Raw genomic sequence first — 15,546 nt, 5'->3', positions numbered from 1 at the left:
TTGATGAGGGCAACATTCCTCCTGTGTTCAAAAGAAGTGTAGGCGACTATACCCATGACAAATTGTGAAGGAAATAAATATGGGTAAATCCCATATTGCTCCTTATAAAGCAGTCGAAGAAAGCGTCTTTGGATAAGTTCAAGTTTGATAGATAGAGATTTAGTGGAAGGATTTCAGATCATAGAGGCGTATTCCAAGATACCCCTAACTAGAGCATTGTACAGCAGCCTCAAAATAGTGGTGTTATGGAAGTGTCGGGAATTACGAAAGACAAACCCAAGCATTCTTGAGGCAGAGCAACACACAGAGTCAATATGCTAAAAAGAATAATTCATTAATTAAATTAATGTCTATTTAAGGTTGTCGGTGGAGGAGTTCCATCCATCGAACATACAGTGAAGAGTGCAAATGAGAAGACGCAGCATCAAGAAGACAATTAGACGATAAAAATATATGAAGACGTAGAGAGGCCGCTCTCATCCTGAGAATGGCCTCAAAGTGGGGCACATGCTGCAACCCTAAGGTAGCCTGAAAAGAGCACGGTAGCAGTTGTTATATTGTACCTTTATCTTCCTCATCGTTTTCCGCTTGTATCTGGTCCATAGTTCTCTAGTATAGAGGCTAGTACAAAAGGACATAAATAATTTTCTCTTAACCTCTACACTGGAGTAGGGATAACTGAGTAAAAATGAGGTAGGGATAACTGATGAATGAATAGAGAAGAATCGAAGTACACATTGTGTACATATAGATGTATGTATATAAATAATGTTGAATTTACCATGTCGTGAGCGTCCGTGGCCTGCATGAAGTAGACATAAACCCTGGCCAAGACCGATACAGGGGTGTCTGTGCTGGGACGTAGCAGTTTGTCGTATCGGCAACTATTGACCAGCCTGGCCATAAACTCGGACTGGGTCAACTTGTCTCCATTTTCGATTGATCCACATTCAGCACCACCTGGAGAACTGTCAAATAACGCTATAACCTCTCTACATACACAAATATATTGACAAAAATTGTTGATGACTTTATTTTGCTAGTAATGACACAAATGTGAATGCGAAATTTAAATGTTATACGCGAAATACATATGTATATATTTAGGGTTGTTAAATTTCTTCCAAGTCAAACCGGGAACCCCCCAGCCGAAAAATCAATAGTATTCTAATACTACTTAGTTTTGTCCTCTCCCTGAGATTTTGGCTCGCTTGGGCTGACATGTAGCTTCTACTTAATTTTCAATTTATATTTAATCTAATATATAATTTCGAAAGAGACTTATGTAAGGTGTGGTTGGGAGCATCGAAAAAAAGTCACAATAAACGTCGTCACAGTTTCTATGACGACGATATCGATTCTGCTTTCGATTTCGATTCCATTTCCAGATTACTTTTTCAGTTCCGTTTCTGAATTCTTTTATCATTAGCGAATTCGGATGTCTTTTTCAATTCCGGATCCCGATTACTGTTTCAGTTCCAGATCCGATTACTGTTTCAGTTCCGGATCCCGATTCGTTTTTTAGTTCCGGTTCCGGATTCTTTATTTTTTAGCTCCGGTTTAATTAAATATAAAAAACCATTCATTTCTAATTGGCTGTCATTAAATATTATTTTTTTCGATTTAAAAAATTTAATAAAAAACAAAATGAATGTTTACTATAAGATTAACCATGTTTATAATAACGGTTTATATTATAAATACCGCGCGAAGCCGGGTAAAATCACAAGTAAGAAAATAAAATCAACAAATTTTAGTATTAATTGGAATAAGAAAAGTCAAAAATAAACGAAAATATTGACATAGGAATAAAAACAATTTTAAACATTAATTTATATATTTTTCATTAGATTTGGTCCTCTGCAAGACTACTTTATTTTTAAGTATGTACATAATTATACATTTGGCAACAATTGAAATCATAGTTTACAATGTAGTTGAATACTTTCAACTACAATTAAAGAAAGTCTTTTTCTTTCATCAGTCCATTAAATCTCTATTAACGAGAATTTCTCTCCACGTTACCATTATGCTCTGGTATGGAGAAAATATACTCGCACATGCGATATAAATGATTATATTGTTCGGGATATCCTATTTTTATTTGCAAAAATATAACTACCCATTACCCATACAGCTATTTTCCATTCCAATTTGGAGATAGTAATTCTTTTTGTTGTTAATATATTTTTTAATGAAACAAATTGAACAACCATGTGTCATTTGTTATAATATTTTTTTCGTATTGAAATATACAACAAAATATTTTTTTAATGGTGTCCATTGTTTCAAACAATCTGTCAATTTTTCATAAAACTTTGCTACCATCAATTTGTTCCTTTGAAATTGCTTAAAAAGTAAGCATAATAGAAAAATTTGAAAACTGGGACTTTTGGTCGTCCCGAAAGGTTTGTTCGGGACACTGAGATACGAGGCTTAAGACCGGTGACAATCCCGATTAATCAGGACGCCTGGCAACCCTATATATATATATATATATATATATATATATATATATATATATATATATATATATATATATATATATATATATATATATATATATATATATATATATATATATATATGTATATTGTATATGACCATAGCAGCTGACATAGTGGAGCGAGCTAAGAGAAGAGATGCAGTGGATAAAAAGTTGACAAAAGAGATATTCAAATATATTCAAAGGTCACAAGTGTACATAAGTGTTCGGTAAATTGAAGCTACAGAAGCGTTCATAAAAAAGTCATAAATTTTTCGACAATACTATTGTACATAATGCAGAAGAGTATTCATCGAATTGCATCGCGTTGCATTTTATCTTTCTGTCAATCTTAAGTCACGTACACTTATGTATTTATTATATATTACATATGTATAATATTATTCATACGAATTGAATAAAAGCGATTGTGCAATGATTTATAGCCGCAAACACCCACCGTCTATTTGCAATAACATTTATACTATATTGCCGTGCAAATTAATTTTACATGCCAATTTTATGAGATTAAAATAATCATTTATTATACACACGCATACACACATCCGTAGGTACTTACGTACTATACATACATAAATATGCAAATGCAATTGCAAAGGTAGACACGGTAGGTACATATGTAGATGTTGGATGCTGGGTACACATTACATACATAGTATGTACATATATCTAAAAATAAAATAAAGCACGTCGCACATACGCTGTCTAGGCAAATATTAATAAGATAATACAATAATTGCGTTTTATATGAGTTTGCATAAGAAAAGTAGACGTTGAGCAAGAGAGTAGCGCCACGTGGCGAATGGTCCACTCGGATGAAAAAGGGTTGTAACGAGCCGCCACTGTTTGTTCGGCAAACTCGGTTCACTATCGAGAGATAACGAACGAACAACGAACATTGAAAAACAACGCACAAATATTGAGATCTGCTCACGCCAAGGTGAAGGCAAATAAAGCGACTTTCATGGCCGCCACATGCGTATATTCACAATAAATATGAGCCGAATTCAACAATCTTATCTTAAAGTTTAATTTGGATATTTGTGGATACATACGTATGTACATATGTATTATAATTGAATAAAATATCAAACAGTTCAAATGTCAAGAAAAAGATAAAACATCTTTACTTCTGTCGGTCTCTACTAAATAAATCCCCGTGGAAAACACGTATTTTTTCATAAAAATAAATACGTAGTCATATTTTTTTTGATAAAAAATGTATGTCTATACTCTAGAAAAGAAAATAAATAACTAAAAGTATGGATTTTCTTATTAATTATACGGAAAAATCAAAGTTTTCCACAATACGAATTTGCGTGACACGTGTAAAAGTTTATTGAACTAACATATGTTTATTTACATACTAACATATATATATATATATATATATATATAAAAGTTTATTGGACCAGCAGAATGGCTTGGTGGTAGCGTTTATATTTAGCACCGAGAGGCTATCTGGTTCGATCCCGTGCTAATCCTTAATAATAATAATAACTTTTATTCCAGACGATAGGGAGAATAGTGCAATGCCCAGTGCCCATATAAATAATATATTGATAATAAAAACAATATTCTTGAAAAATAGTAAAAAAAACACATAAATAAATATATAAAAATAATAATAATAATTAATCAATTTAATGTCTATTTAAGTCTAGTGGAGTAGTTCCATCCATTGAACATACAGTGAATAATGCAAATGAAAAGATGCAGCAGCAAGAAGATAATTAGACAATAAAAATGTCACAAATATCTACCCGCTATGTCACAAATATCTGAATTTGATTTATGTACAATATGTAAAAAATTATGTACGATTCTAAATCCATAGATGTCTCCATGAATTAATTAATTGTTTATTTTGAGTTCTTTAGTCTCTCGAAATACAGAAATTTATGTAATAAAAATGCTGCAATGTTGGTAATTAATTGTCTAGGAAGGCGTATTGGGGTATATCTGTTAGGCCTTCCTGGTATATATCTACATATGTAAAAAATAAAAATAAAATAAAGAGTAAATATGTATGTACATCTTAAACAACGCCCAAGTTGCGAAAAAAGATCTGGGTTACGAGGAATTTGTTAAAAGTAATAAACAATAAATTTTTCACAACCGCTAACTCAATAAAGTGCAAAAATCGTAAATTTCACAAATTTTCATTTCTTTCAATTTATATATATATTTAATCTCCGCTTCGGTTGTTTATTTTTTTTTTATCTTTTTCATCGTCTTTACGATATAGTACATAATAGGATTACACGGAAAAAGCTCACATGCATATATGTACATATGTAGGTTGTTTCTATACGTTATTTAGGCATTAAAAAATGATGAAATGTGGTCATCAAACTTCAGCATCAACAAAGGCATTCAGTGCGCATTTGTGTGCTTCCCACATTTATATCTATTAAATACTAGTTGTTTCACCCGGCTTCGCTCGGTATTTGTAATATAAACAGCTTAAACATGGCGAATCTAATATTAAATATTCATTTTTTAAATTTAATTTATTTCAATCGAAAAAAAAGAAACATTCAACCATATCAAATCGTCGACATAGAAACTTTGATTTGTTTTTCGACTACCAACAAACCTTTCATACATACAAAGTCTCTTTCAAAATTATATATTATATATGTAATATACACAATGTTAACAATTTGGAGCACATATGACTTAAAATAATTAAAAAATAAATTGATAATTTTAAAATTATTTAATTTTTATATGTATGTGTGTATGTATATGCGATACACGGTGTACATTTGTATATTTGATTTACTGGGATGCGAATTATCCGAAATATGTATAATGACCCTGACAGATGCCATGTGTAAAAAGCTGCAGGCCTTTGAGATGAGGACATACATACATATGTAGAAGGACGGTGAGAATCTCATTGATGGTGCGTCAAACCAATGCCGAGGTGCTGGCCAAGATACTCAACAATGCAAAAAAGTGCAAATTTGAGTATCTTGGACATGTGATGCGGAACCAAAAATACGATCTCCTGCACCTAGCAATCCAGAGAAAGATCGTAGGACAATTCAGTCGGGGTGGCGGAAAACATCATGGCAGTGCAGTTGCGTAACCAAAAGGCCCACCAATTTTTTTAAATAAACAATTAGATTTGCCAATTTTAAATGTCCTTTCTTGCCTATATGTAAATTTGAAAATTCTGTTCTCACATATTTTAAATATATTTTCTGAACTTCTTCATGTTAATATTGTAAGTTGTTTTCGAAGATTTGTTAATATTGTAAGATTGTTTTCGGTTAGTTGATTCTTTTAATTGATTTTCCTACATATATTTTTTATTGTGTTTTTGTTGAATTTTATGTATAATTAATATTTGGAGATCCCCCCCCCCCGACCCTAAGGACTAGCATGCACCGCATACCCCTGCGTTATAGGATTTACGCCACTGCGGCAGTGGTACGTACGGCCATAGCACCCCAGCAATATTCAGTGCTGGCTATCGACTTTATAGGAGGACAAGGCATATGAAGAAGAATCATCCGGGATGATCCGAGTCATACATATACATACATATACCCAAAGAAATGTTATATTAATAGAAGTGGCTTTAGGCGTCATACTGTTGTCAAGTGACGATTGTCCACAGACAACCCTAAATAATTTTAGCATCAGTCGTATTTGATCCTTGGTGCTCGACGTATGTCCGATAAAAACTTCTCTGTTTGTTTATATTACTCGCAATATGGGCAAGCATCGCTAAAAATTAGACAATGCATTCAAAAACACACAATAAACAACATGGGATAGATTTTTATAAGTAAATTGATCCGATTGTATTCCATGCGTTGTAGCGTATCTATAGAGACGTACTATTGACAACAATTATTAATTCGTATGAGCCCTTCTATTATTATTACATTTCTCTGCATATACCTATACATAAGTAGGTATATGTAAATATTATATATGAAAATAATCCAGTGCGAGTCGAATAACATTACAAATGAGTTATATTACATATCATATTAATGTATATATGTATGTATATATGTAAATTATACAATCCGGGTTTATATTGAGCATTTATTTGATTACAGTCATTAAACTTTAATGTTAATTATAGAATTGTTATATGTACATATATCGTTGAATCAAATAAATAATGAAATCGTAGTTACATGTACAAATGTACATATCATGTTTGACAATGGCTACTAAATTAAAGGGATAATATTTTTGGCACGGCTGTAAAATAAATTACACCACAAATGTCAAAACGACATTTAATGTCAAATTAACATCTCTAAAATAGCTCGCACTACAGAATCAGCGTTTGCCCGGCAAAGCAAACGTCAAACAGGTTGCCAGTAACAAAAATAAAATTATACATAGTTCAGTGAAATCATATCTAGTTACATTTTCACTGGCCCCTATCAGTGAAATTATAATTTTTGACAGTTGGATGATAGCGCGTCGCCCCACGCCTGTCTATTCCCACTCTCCTCATGATCCACACAACGTAATATCTTAGCAGCCAACACTTATTTATTTAAAGGCTAGGTTAATTTAGGGTTGGCCCTATTCAATTAAGATTAGGCTGTTGGGGTCGGTATTTATTTTTGTTCCTGGCAACTTTTTGACGTTTGATTAGAGAGGGGGCACACTTTTTATTTGTGTTGAGAAATGTTTTAGAGATGGGCATTCGCATATAATGTCGTGATAAATACCTAATTTGTCTGGAAATAGGGCTGATAAATGGTACCCTTAAATAAATGTCATTTGTTTTCTCTATTTTTTTATTTAAAATTATTTCATATATAAACTAAGCAAATAATTGCAATACAAATGTATTGGTGTTTAAAATAATGATTATTTGGTATCATTTAAATTCAATTAAGTGGCGAGGATACGAATTGCAAAATTAAATGCTAGAAAAAATAAATCGTTTAATAGATTGAGTCTAAAATCTAAAAAATGAGCCAAATCGGAGATAGTTTGAGACTTAATCAGATAATTACCTCATGTGAATAGTTTTTACTGCCGAGAGACGGTGAAATACAAGACATTGACAGTTAAAAAGTAATAAAACACACCGTTAGATGTCTCAAGTTCGTAGTGCACATGCATATACTAGTAGATGTGTCATATGTACGAATAGATGTATGTATGTAGAGCGTTTTAGAACCTACATATATACATATGTATTACAAGTCTTAAAGCACGTAAGAAATAATATTTCTTTTTATTTCACTCGAATTGAGTGATTGCTCAACGAGCAGTGTGGTGTTTGTTGACTCGAAATGAGATAAGAACAAACCGAAGGTGATTTGAATACTTCAATACAAGATCATCAATATTGTGTGCAACGAGTGTGACTGGCGTCAATCATTACATTTGCTGATTTATATCCAGCACGACGATTGACATGTAAATTTTTAGCAAAGCGTCTCTCACAATTTCGACAATATTGATGACAATTCTTTTGTAATGATTTTGAATGACACACACACACACAAACAAAAGGTTGACGTCTTGAAAAATCTATGCAGAGCACTTTTCAGCCGCTGTTTGAAATATACAAACATACATATATTATATAAATAGCGGTGATGACAGGCAAACCGCTATCATGAGATGTCTCGTCGCTGCGAGATTGATTCATGGCCATCTTCATCTTCATCTATAGCCGACGATGCTTCGTTTTGCGTGTCAGTGACCGAAACGATTCTATACAATATTCATTAGGTAATAATTAGTCATTTGAAATTTTTTTATACGGCAAGTAAAAAAATATTCGTACTATTTATTTGTAGGTAGGTACTATTGAGGAAAAATTTCACATGTTTGCAATCGGAAGTGATTACGTGGATTTCTCGACCTTCTTAAGCCGATTAATTGTTTTTGTGTCCGTGGACCACTTGCGAGTCCGTGAACTTATAATATACAAGGAAAACTTTATTTTCGTGAACCAAACATTAAAATAAAGCAAGTACAATACTAAAATTATCTATATATATGTACATATATATATGTATATAAAATTGAATTTTTGTTTTTCTCTTTATCTGTCTGTCTTGTATAGGCTCTTAAATCACTGAACCGATTACGATGGAACTTTCAGGATTTGTTGTATGCATGTCCGGGAAGCTTACTATGAAAAAAAAAAACGGGAAAACCTCTTAATAATAATATTCGTAATTACGATTTTACCGACGCGAAAGTATGAAGCACCATTGTGTAGTCAAGGAAATGTGTTCGTTGGTAACCACGTTACCAGTTGGTTTATGACGACACGGCATTAAAGAGACGTAAGTAGAGATCCAACCATCGCTTGAAACGGGAACGGGAATTGCATGCCTTATTCTGGAATTGCCAGATTCAGCTAAGGCTGTATATACATAAATCGAAAAATTCAAAGAAAATAAATTTCAATTGCCGATTCGATTTTATTTCGAATCAAAGGATTCGAAGTCCCCGGGGGCGCAGCCGAAGGGAACGAAGCCCTAACCGATTTCTCTTCGGATTCTGGTATACATATAATTTCGAAAAAGTATATACATATGTTTGTTTGTTCGTGAGAGTCAATTTAATAAAAAAAAAACAAATGAGTATTCAAATAAATTTATATAAAATAAAACTATTCAAATAAATTTAATAAAATGTTTACTGTTAGATTAGTCATGTTTAAGCGGTTTATATTACAAATACCGAGCGAAGCCGGGTAAATCCACTAGTGATGAATAAGCTTAAATTTAAAATATAAAAATTAACATTTGAAGTGACGCGGATTCTGTTCCGAGACATCATTGAATTTGCAAATGAAAATAAAAACGTTAAATTCACGTGGGGGAAATTTTAAGCGTCTAGTATCCAGTGAATAAATAGTAAACATTTGTAAAATTCAAATTATTCATTCATGCGGACAATGCTGACGCGCGTTAACGACTCTCCATAAAAATTGTCATTTTTGACAGGCAATATAATAGACGGGATAATGGAACATTATAATAAAATATGTGGTAAAATTCAGACAAAGGAGACGTTGACAGTATTTAGAGTTTCCGCTTTGTGCGTTTTCTTTTCGGCGAAATGAAAGAGACGGGGTGTGAAAAGGCGTCGATCGAACGCGAATATTATAGCGAATGGCGCATGCAATGGCGAATACACATGCAAATGGCGGCCGCCTTGCAAATGCAAATGGCGCAACAATGGCCGCCTTTCAGCGCATTGTGTGGCGGACCTCGTGTCCCTCATTAGACGCGCTACACGACGAGGCCGACACCTATAAATATTCGATTCCTTTCATTTCAGATTTGACACTTTTCTATCATATCCGTTTCTATCTTTGATTTCCCACATTTTATTTTATTTCAATCGAACATCTACACTCGCCTTTACAGATTGTATCTGTACGAATACAGATACAATATGATCAATACAATCAATATAAGTATTTATGAAATGCGAATTTATACAAACATCATCCACAGTGACATCTATATATAGAAATTTTTGTAGCATTTTATTATGAAAATTGGCAAACCTTAAGACGCTGAATAACTTGAGATAAGCAAGAGAAATTGGAAAGGTGATGCCAATTTACAGGAACCGTTTCAATGAAAATCAGAATAAAAAAAAATGGCAAACTCACAAATCAAGGTCTGGCCGGCAGCTACTAGTGGGAATCAACCGTGACCACTCTGCTCGAAAGCATAATATACTAACCACTACTCCACACTGCTGGTTATGTTTGCATGTATTATAAAGACCAGTGTGTGCGGTTCGTATCTTTTGTATATGCGGCGCATGTCAAGTATTTTAACGGTTTTTTAAATTATAATTTACTTTATTTTTATGTTATTAAATATTTTTACTATAATTTTTATACTGGGTTATTCGGTTGTTAATTTTCAACAGTTTCCATGGCACGGATATTTTCTGAATTTGACTATCTCCATTGCGGCTGTCGATTTGAATGATTAATACATTCACAAGAATCGTTTTCCACGCCCTTGTTTACATACATGGATACATATGAAAACAATATTCTTAAAAATTTAAAACTCGCATCAACTGATTAGATATATTGCATTATGTTACAAATGATGACCGATTTGACAGGAGGTGTTGCGGTGCGTGCCTTGTACATTCGTGCGCGCCTTGTGTCCTAATTTATTCTCAGATTGATATGTTGGAGTGACCTTCAATTCGAAGGATATATGTATGATTTTATTGATATGAATTGTGATCTAATTTCTGTCTCGATGGGAAGGAATAATTATAGACTATAGTCAGTGGCGTGCCTTCCATAAATCTGCATGTTTTTATCGCGCAGGCTTACTCGTGTGTGCGCGAGTAGGATAGAAGGGGAATCTGTATGACGTCACCTGCTCGCGCACACGTAAGTAAGGCTGTGCGACAAAAACAGGAAGATTTCCCCGCCACTGACTATGTGACTAAACTAAAAAATAGTTATATTTTTGCGAAAATATTCCAATGCATCAAATATGTATTATATAAAGATCAAGGCTTTGCGCTTCCGATTTCGTGACCGGTTGAGATTCATATGGCAACAAATTACACACAACAGGTATATCATTAAGCATTGGATTTTTTTCAAGTACGTGTATCTCTATTATAAAACATTTTTTGTGGCTTTGAAGATTCGAGAGATAGCCAATGCGTATGTGTGTGTGTATTTAATTTTCTTCCGCAATCGTTAAATGTGCGTCTTCGAAAAATCAAACGACTCGTTGTGATTAAATTTCAGTGAATTTAAATACACTTATCGCATATGCATGTATGTATGTACATACATATGTAATGAAATACATCACAGTATTACTTAAAGATATGTTTAGAAATATCTCTTACATGATTAAGTATAAGTTAAATAATATTCGATTTTTTTGAATATAACATTTGAAAGTAAACATTTGCAAATATGTACGTATGTATATATGTATGTATGTACACATGTACTTTTGTCTAAATTTATTAAGTATATATTACATGCATACATATATGTATATCATCGATAAATAAACAAGTGCTTATGAGCATATAATAAGGTTTATTTAAAAAAATAAAGTTGCATGTACATAATTTGATTTGCAATACAGATTGGCTGTTCACTGACTTGATTGAGATAATTTTCATACACGGTTTTTTATTTTACATACATATATACCGGGAAGGCCTAACAGGTTAATCCCAATTTGCTTTCTTGGCCAATTACAAATATTACAGGATTTTTTTATTACATAAATCGCTAGATTTTGAGACATCTATGGATTTCCACTCGTACATAAATCATATTCAAATAGTGGAGACATGGTGGGTAGGATGGTTTTTGCCAAATTGACGGAGGAAGCGTTTAAAAAATTAAATCGGTTAAATGAGCAAACTCTGATAGGAAACGATCGACTTGGAGTCTGAAGTCTTGATGTATGACTAGCAGCATTAAAGATTATACTAAAGATTAAATAAAATTTATAAGATTAAATAAACTATATATAAAGATTGAATAAATTATTTTCAATCGGGATCGAAACCAGCGCCTCTCAGTGGTTAGTATAAACGCAACCACCAAGCCATGTTGCTGGCTGGTTTGATTTTCTTACTCTTTGATGGGAAGATCAATACAATGTAGTAGTACTTTTTAAAGCAAAAAAGGTCCCAAATCGAAGAGAGAAAAATTTTTTGGGAAGCAACATTTTTTAGTTACGAATTTACATACATGCATATTTTTTTAATTTATATTAATGCATAGTGCTTAATTTGTTTAGTGGCCAAGATTTAGAAAAAATGCAAAAAATACAGAATAAAGCTATGAGAGGTTTTTTGAATGTGAGTAGATTTAAGAGTATTGGAAGTATGTTAGATGAATTAGGATGGATGAGTATTAGAATTAGTCTAAATATTAGTACATTGTCTTTTGTTTATAAGTTATGTAGATCATAAGTTATTACCTAAGTATTTTGATGATTATATAATAAGGAATAGAGATAAACATAGTTTTTATACTAGAAATAAGGACAAATTAGTTGTAAGTAGAGTAAGAAAGAATAAGACGGCTGGGGGTGTTTTTCACAGGGGTGTGCTCATGTATAATGCCCTCCCTGAGTGCGTCAGGTCTGCTAAAAACATGGATGCATTCCTGCGAGGTGCGAAGAGACACCTCTGTGAGGGACAGTACATATAAGTTCATTATAAATTTTAGAGTTAATTATAATAATTAAGATGTATTTTTAAATTAGCTTGATAGCTAAAATATATATAAATAAATAAATAAAATAAATAAATATGTATGCATAGCTTAGCTCGATCAATAGCTTTATGTCAACTTTATGCTTTTGATTAGAACATTATCACTGGTTTTTTCTGTATATTTTGGAGATACATATGTACATACATACATAGTTCAAATACTGCTTATTACGGCCTCTATTTAATCGATCAGTAAAAAATTCACATTTTGATCAGTGAATATAATAAATTTGTATTGATCAGTTATTAAATAGAATGATAAGTATTTAAATAATATGAGCAGTAATTAAACCAAAATGATCAGTATATAAAACGAAATGATAAGATTTTAAAAGAAATGATAAATTATTAAATGAAACGGTTCGGTGATTACTGGTCACAAATCACTCGTCACAAAGTCACTAAAATCTCTATAACGGAACATCTGGCAGCCGAAAAGTCCATCATACTAACGATAACTATCATAGTAACGAGAACTTGAGTGCCAAATATTGTGTATTCGCGATTTTCATGGCAAAAATTGTCTTTGTGACCACCCCAATGTGACGAATAGTCCAATTACCAAATGCAACGATCAGTTTTACGCATTCTGACAGATGAAGCAGAGCCAATGTTGCCATATCGGATCATTTTCGGTAGTGTACTCTCTACCCGCGTGCGTTTCTTTGTTTACGCCGGACCACGCGTTGATAAAATCTGACATTCACTGGTGTTTTGATTTCTCGTTTTTCCACTGGCTTTCTTTCACTTGCTGACGCTACTGGCTTCCTGATTTTTGTTTTTTCCCTTGCACTGACTTTTTCTCGAATATGTGTTTAACCCGGCTTTAACAACTTCAACATCGTTCATAAACAAATATTGAGCCCCTCTCCGTTTTCAAACCCCTCGGTCCTCGCCCCTCACTCTAGGTTCATTTCAGTTTCACTGTCTCAGTTCTCGCGTGTCTGTTAAATTAATAAATACCAACCCTAACAACCTAATCTTAAATTAATAGGGCGAACCCTAACTTAACCTAACCTAACCAGACCCTTAAATAAATAAGTGTTGGCTGCTGAGATCTAAGATGGGCTACGCGCTATCATCCAACAGTCAAACGTTATAATTATTTGGTTTTACTTATCATTTATATTATTTATCTGATCACTTATTTAATTAATTACTGATCGAAAAATTAATATTTACTGATCATTTATTTTATGTAAGTGATCACTTATTTAGTAAATTACTGATCATTTTACTTATTTTTAACCCACCAAATAATTAGTTCCCATTTTTGAATAAAGCAAAACGAACGTCTATACATAAATTAATTATCTTCCGATTTACTTACAATATAATTCAGATTTGTACTTCTTACGCTAACGAGTCAACAATTGGTCTGGTTTTTGTGATTATTTTCAAATTTCGGAATGATAGCATTTGGTTTATTATACATAACGTTCGTATTCATAAATAAATAAATTCTTAACAAAAGTATAAAAAATTTAAAAATATAATAAATAAATGTTTTCGACCATTTATTGGTTTGAACTATTGTACGTATAATACTTAATACATCGGTTTGAACTATTGTATAATACATATACATACAAAGTACGATTTATCTTCGTTTGGCAGCCAAAGGGTCAAAGCAAACGACTGCACGCGTATTTAAATGTGTAGGTAAACGTTCGATAATCATCAACAATATTGTATAAGGAGTCGTCGAGCGAATAAATTGGTGCAAAAAGTATGTTGGTCAATGTCGAGCGGCCTCTGCAACGGTCAGATCGTGCGATTCTCTACTAGTTAAAAACTCTAAATGAACGACTCGCTGATCATTATATTCTGTCTGGGTTCGCACAATATACTTAGTGTGGTGTAAAATGGTTACAAAAGTAAATTAAAACAACAAACCCGGATGAGATTCAACTCGATTCAAGAGAGACTCGATTCAAACAATCTTGCGTCGCTTCTGCTATACCTACAATTTTATCTCACGGTTGTGCAATTAAAAGCGAATGAATATGTATGTGTGCGAATAAGATTGAATCGGTCTCGTGATTTTGGACCTCGATTTTGCGGTTTTTCACGATCAAAAGTACCCGCGGGCCACACATCGATTGCAGCCAGTTTCATTGATCACAGGCTAAGGTCAAATCTTGGCCTGCCTCTACTAAATATCATACACGGTTTTGACTTACTAGACTGTCGTTTTCAAATCGGACTTCCTTATTGAAGTCACGTGAAAAATTTCCTTTCGGCGCTATATGTATAGCTACTTTTTATTTATCATTATCATTGAATTATCTTAAAGATATCTCGAGGTGAATTGTGCATCATCGTGCTGTGCCGTGTACCAAGATTAATTGCGTTTGGAATCATACTGGTTACAAATGAAACGTTGATCGCATATACATATGTATATTAGATGTATAATGTACATATTATATGTATTATAAAATATTTTGTGAGTGATATCCCAATATCGTTAAATGCAGTGTCAAATATTTGATAGAATGGTTTCTCAGAAATACAATTACATATGTATGTTATTATAACCGTGGCTTTCCTCGAACAAGTTCACCCAAGTCTTTGAGCTCACCTATGGTATTACAAGTACGTACTCATTTATATATTTTATATATATTATATGTAAATATTGTTATGTACCTCGCGTATCAATGTAGTTCCCACAATAATCGAAATTCACTTTCTCACATTCATATACGTGAGTAACAAGTCCATTAAAATTCTTGTAAAGGGATAGTCAGATAAGACAGGAGTGCCGGACTTTGCTCAACCCA

At 32.9% G+C, this 15,546-nt stretch overlaps 2 protein-coding genes across 2 annotated transcripts in view; one reads left to right on the top strand and one right to left on the bottom strand.

The window, feature by feature from the left end:
- LOC143916579 (uncharacterized) overlaps positions 1 to 15,546 on the top strand; it is a 590,438-nt gene that overhangs the window by 328,739 nt on the left and 246,153 nt on the right. The gene's annotated exons all lie outside the window — the stretch shown is intronic.
- Positions 1 to 15,546, bottom strand: part of LOC143916336 (pH-sensitive chloride channel 2-like) — a 41,796-nt gene that overhangs the window by 11,376 nt on the left and 14,874 nt on the right. The window contains exon 2 of the mRNA XM_077437368.1: positions 782 to 968. Coding sequence (XP_077293494.1) covers positions 782 to 968 — 187 coding nt within the window. The remainder of the gene's footprint in view (positions 1 to 781; positions 969 to 15,546) is intronic.

The sequence above is a fragment of the Arctopsyche grandis genome, chromosome 9, assembly GCF_051622035.1.
Source record: "Arctopsyche grandis isolate Sample6627 chromosome 9, ASM5162203v2, whole genome shotgun sequence".
In the NCBI taxonomy this organism is placed as follows: Eukaryota; Metazoa; Arthropoda; class Insecta; order Trichoptera; family Hydropsychidae; genus Arctopsyche; species Arctopsyche grandis.
Note: the sequence above shows the minus strand (reverse complement) of the source record. Positions and strands in the feature narration are given on the sequence as shown.